The 6,000-nt window shown below is 36.4% G+C and overlaps 1 protein-coding gene across 1 annotated transcript in view; it reads right to left on the bottom strand.

Moving 5' to 3' along the window:
- Positions 1-1,472: 1,472 nt before the first annotated feature.
- LOC126322591 (sodium/potassium-transporting ATPase subunit beta-2-like) overlaps positions 1,473-6,000 on the bottom strand; it is a 165,375-nt gene continuing 160,847 nt past the window's right edge. The window contains exon 7 of the mRNA XM_049994460.1: positions 1,473-3,682. Coding sequence (XP_049850417.1) covers positions 3,573-3,682 — 110 coding nt within the window. The 3' untranslated portion in view covers positions 1,473-3,572. The remainder of the gene's footprint in view (positions 3,683-6,000) is intronic.

Below are 6,000 nucleotides of genomic sequence, written 5' to 3'. Positions count from 1 at the left end.
CAGCTTCCTCTTTCATTTCTTAGCCACAATCCATATTCACCTATTATGTTTCCTTCTCTCCCTTTTCCTACTACTGAATTCCAGTCACCCATGACTATTAAATTTTCGTCTCCCTTCACTATCTGAATAATTTCTTTTATTTCATCATACATTTCTTCAATTTCTTCGTCATCTGCAGAACTAGTTGGCATATAAACTTGTACTACTGTAGTAGGTGTGGGCTTCATATCTATCTTGGCCACAATAATGCGTTCACTATGCTGTTTGTAGTAGCTTACCCGCATTCCTATTTTCCTATTCATTATTAAACCTACTCCTGCATTACCCCTATTTGATTTTGTGTTTATAACCCTGTAGTCACCTGACCAGAAGTCTTGTACATCCTGCCACCGAACTTCACTAATTCCCACTATATCTAACTTTAACCTATCCTTTTCCCTTTTTAAATTTTCTAACCTACCTGCCCGATTAAGGGATCTGACATTCCACGCTCCGATCCGTAGATCGCCAGTTTTCTTTCTCCTGATAACGACATCCTCTTGAGTAGTCCCCGCCCGGAGATCCGAATGGGGGACTATTTTACCTCCAGAATATTTTACCCAAGGGGACACCATCATCATTTAACTATACAGTAAAGCTGCATGCCCTCGGGAAAAATTACGGGCATAGTTTCCCCTTGCTTTCAGCCGTTCGCAGTACTAGCACAGCAAGGCCGTTTTGGTTATTGTTACAAGGCCAGATCAGTCAATCATCCAGACTGTTGCCCCTGCAACTACTGAAAAGGCTGCTGCCCCTCTTCAGGAACCACACGTTTGTCTGCCCTCTCAACAGATACCCCTTCGTTGTGGTTGCACCTACAGTACGGCTATCTGTATCACTGAGGCACGCAAGCCTCCCCACCAACGGCAAGGTCCATGGTTCATGGGGGGGATATTTAACTTCTGATTCTAAAATATTTTCTAAAAAAAACCACACTTATTGGAATGGATCTAGCATTACACACATCATACAAATAAACAGAACAACCATAACAGGATATGCTCCGTAATAAATCTTTATATGTAATGAAGATAGTTGTAACTCTTGAAATGATATTCCTGCCCAACTCAACCTAAACACAGAACTAAGTATGATTGTTCATCTACACATCAGGCTAGTACAATGTTTTCCTATAAATCAAATGGTTTTTCTATATTGTAATTCTTAGCAATAAAATACAGAAAATCTTGTATCCTCTCAGTTTGGTGAATATTGTTGTAGTCAGGTTTAACAGTTCTAGTGCATAGGCTTCTAAGTAAACCATTACCAGGCACTTTCTAATTGAGGTGGCAGTCCAACCTTTAATGTTCCATGCTAATCACTGGATATTGTGTTGTGTTCATATTATTAAGATAATAACGTCACACATTCTGAAATAACTCTTTAGTAATTACACCAAGACAAAAATAAAATTTGAAACAATTTAGAGCCTATTATTCTTTTAAAAGATTTATTTAAATTTTCCTTGGTATACAGCTCCTTAAAAATGAAAATATATTGAATTTTATAATTTTATGAATCTATGTGAACATCACGTTTAACATTCTTTGTCTCATATTGGTGCACACATTTAAAATTACATTACAAAATTAAATCACAAAGTGAGTGAAATTGCTAGTAAAACTTTTGTTGACCAAAATGTAATGCAAAAAACTAACAATATTAATTTTTGCTGTATGCATATTTGCAAGATAATATCTGACTTTAAAGGCAACACTTGAAGGAAAACTGTACTGTCTGTTTAATTTTGTGTTTGTGATAAACATAAAATCTAATGCTGTCATCAGACTGAAGGTTGGTTTAAACAACACTTCTTTACTACAGAACAGTCCTACTTGAAACAGTAAGTCTCTGCTTTTTCAACCTTTCAACTGATTCATCCCTCAACTTAAACGGGAACCTACAGTGTAGGCAGATTCTGAACTACAGTGTAACTTAGAATTTACCACATTAATAATCATTGCCAGATGCGAAAGAAGTGGTGACAGAACATTTGTAGGACTGACTGAAGAATGCACTTCAGGAGTTCAGATTTATGCAATTTAGTGTACAAATTACTTTCCTTGTTTGCAGTAGTGAAAGGTACGTCATCTGTCATAAAAACTGGGAGTCATCATTGTCTTCAAAATTTTCCCTTCCTCTGTTGGCTGCAGTGATACTACAGAATGGGAATGAATCCCTTTGCTTCAGCTTCCCTTGCTTATTTTTTACTCTTTCATTATCATTATGAACAGAAATTTTAAAAAACAAGGCTTAGAACTACTGTTTAAAACCTATAAATAAGAGAAACAACTGAAAATCAAGGCAAAGAATTGATCTCTTTGCTCCTCTATGATTTAATACATAGTCTGCATTTCACTTTATATTTAATGAGAAATGATGTAACCAGGTTCCATTGAAGCTGTTGTGGCATGATGATGATTTAATGTTATTGCATTAGCAAAGAACTCCCTCATTAAAGTTGATCATTATGACCTGATGAGGTCTCACAATAAGTTTAACACTTTATTCTGAGAATTTAAATTCATCTGTTTAACAGTAACAATGCTCTGATACCATGTTTGCTATATGATATTCAACATACAAACATTTTTTATTACTTCATGATTGTGGATACCAAATGGAAATTAAAACTAAAATGTTGTCAAATAAGTGAGTTTTGTATTGTCATTAGACATTTCATTCAACGAAAGAAGAAAGAACAGTTTGCAATCTCTGTTTCAACACATCATTCAAAATTTATAATGAAAACACTTCAGTTTTTTGTTCATATCTGTATATAATGGAATTTGTTTTCTGATAATATAGTACATATTTGAATTTTGTTTTCAGGTTTTACAGGTTTTTATTTAATACTGATGTAATAAAACAACTTAACAAATTATTTACTTCACAGTTTTATAATATATTTCAAATATATACACTTAGCATGCAAATAAAAGGCAATAAGTGTCTATGTATTAAATTATCATCTACTTTTTTTTCTTAAATATCACACAAACATATTTTTTCTCACACGGACCTGCCCCTGACAATTTTGTGCAGTCCTCAATAATAGCCACAAATTTGTACTGCTGATTTCTAAACATTTGTGTTTCATTTAAATAGCCTTCTCAAATCATGTTTAAATCTGTTAATTATTTTCACAAACATGTGAACAGTTAAAACATAGAAGTGAAAAAATTATGATATACTCAGTATAAATATAATTTTAATTCTCTTCTATGACTGGAATTCCTTGTGCATCAAAGTGGGAAACACACAAACAAAAAAACAAAAAACATCAATATATTGGGTTCATTCATGAGTTTTTGATTTTCCCCACTAAAAATGCACTTTTCAACACTTCTAACTTGATTACTCTCACAGAAATATCTATTGTTAAAGCACAGATAAAGCAGTCCTCTTTATATCTTCATGGCAGATTTGTTTTGACTTCTGCCACTACAGAAAACAATGGCACATATCTTCTCAGTGGACCAAAAACTGCAGAAAATAGGCACAAACTTGCTATAGCCATACTAGCGATGGTGCTAGTCCATCATCAGTTCTAAATGCATTGAACCTTCTCGTTCACCTTTCACTTTAGAGTAAATGATATTCTTTGCCCAGGCTCTGCATTCAACATTAATCAACACATGTTCTGTAACAATAAAACAGAAAATATTCATCAAGAATATAGATTGCTGGACTAGGGATGCACATTATTTTAAAAATTGAGTTTCTATTGTGTTTTTCAGAAACATATTTTTTAATTTTGGAACCAACCTAATTGCAAATTCCAACTGGTCCTTTATTTTCTTTATTTGTTCTTTTCTCTGTTTGTTACCTGCCCTCTATTTATCAAGTTATATTTACATTTGCCAGAAAGAGCTTATACCAGCCTAGGAAATACAAGGGGTCCAGCAAAATAAAGGCACTCTCTGATATTCAGTATTAATGGAACAAAATGTCAATATGATTACAATTCTCACAATGGGGAAGGTTATTTTATGTGTTCAAAGTGATCCCCATTTATACCCAAACAATGTCGATGCCGCTGAACTGTTGACTGAACTACAGCTGTCAGTGTTGCCAGTGTGATAACCATATAGGACACCTCAATGGTTTCTCATAGCTCATTCAGTGTAGCTGGCTTCTGTTGATAAAGTTCTTTTTCAAGGTCTGCAATAAGTAGAAGTCAAGAGGTCTGGAGTTTGTGGTGGATACTCAACAGCTCCTCTTTGACCTATCCATCTTTCAGGTAGGTTTTCATCCAAGTAGGCTCTAACATCTCTGTGGTAGTGAAGCAGAGCACCATCTTATTTTAGGCAAAATAATTAATTTTCAAACAGCTCTCAGATGACAGGTAAAATTGATGTTTGCAGCATATGAAGATACACTTCGCCAGTACAGTACCTTCAAAGAAGAATGGGCCAATTGAACCTTGTGATGACAGATCACACCATGCATTAACACCTGGCAGGTTAACATGTTTGTCCACATTAACATGAGGATGTTCAGAAGCACAGTACAAGCAATTGTGGCAGTTTACTGTACAATTCAGTTTGAATTGCAGTTCATCAGACTAGATAATCATGTCTGCAAACCTTCATCCTCTCAAATCATGCCTTGAAACCGCTCGTAGTACTCCATCTTTCAATCCAGGTCATCCTTGTTGATAAAATGTGTATACATCTACATCTATAACATACTCCACAAGCCACCTAAAGGTGTGTGGCGGAGGGTATGGTTGTCAGTAAGCCTCTGTATTGCCTTTAATTTCTCGAATTTTCTTTTCGTGATCAATACACAAGATGTATGTGGGGGGGAAGTTGTATGTTGAATGACTCCTCCTGAAAAGTGCTGTCCTGAATTTTCAGTAGTAAATCTCCCCATGATGCACAATGCCTAACTTGTAATGTCAGCCAGTAGAGTTTGTTTAGCATCTCCGTAATGCTCTCTTGCCATCTAAACGATCCCGTGATGAAACATGCACTCTTTGTGGGATCATCTCTATCTCCTCTATCAGTTCTACCTGATAGGAATCCCAGATAGATGAACAATACTCAAAACTTGGGCGAACAAGTGTCTTATAAGCCACTTCTTTCATGGATGAGCTATATTTCCTGAAGGTTCTTCTGGTGAATCTGGTATCTGCATTTTCCAATGTCTGTTTTATGTGGTCATTCCACTTAATCTCACACTGGAAAGTTACACTTAGATATTTTACGTCAGACACTGTCTCGAGCTGTTTGTCATCAATAGTGTAGCTGTACAGCACAGGATTTCTTTTCCTGTGTATGCGAAATATGTTACATTTATTTATGTTCAGGGTCAACTGCCACAGCCTGCACCTTTCATCAATTTGCTGCACGTCGTTCTGATAATTCTTACTGTTTTCTGGCATTGCTACTCTGGTATAGACAACTGCATCATCTGTGAATAGCCTGAAAGAGCATCTGACACTTTCTACTAGATCATTTACATACACACATAAAAAAAAAGTTTTGCATCACCCTGGTTCCCAGAACTCCTGAATATAGACATTGACTGTGGATATTGTATCACAGACACAGTCACTTTGACTGTTCAGAGATGTCATTAAACCCACCCAAAGATGTAAACAACCATGCCAGAGCAGCACATTTTACATGGAGGGGGTCCAACAGACAATCAGTTCCAGTCATTCCACCAGGACAGAAGTACACAGCTCATGTTGTCTGTAGATCAACCATGCCTAGATGGTCAATACTGTGCTTCGATCATGTCAACATCGTTACTTTGTGCCAGGAAGGGCTCTCAACAAGGGAAGTGACCAGGCATCTCGGAGAGAACCAAAGCAATGTTGTTAAGACAAGGAGATACAGAGAGACAGGAACTGTCAATGTCATGTCTTGCTCAGGCCGCCCAAGGGCTACTACAACAGTGGATGACCACTACCTATGGATTATGGTTTGGAGGAACCCTGACAGCAATGCC

Source organism: Schistocerca gregaria, chromosome 2, assembly GCF_023897955.1.
Source record: "Schistocerca gregaria isolate iqSchGreg1 chromosome 2, iqSchGreg1.2, whole genome shotgun sequence".
In the NCBI taxonomy this organism is placed as follows: domain Eukaryota; kingdom Metazoa; phylum Arthropoda; class Insecta; order Orthoptera; family Acrididae; genus Schistocerca; species Schistocerca gregaria.
This window is presented reverse-complemented; position numbering and strand designations above follow the sequence as displayed.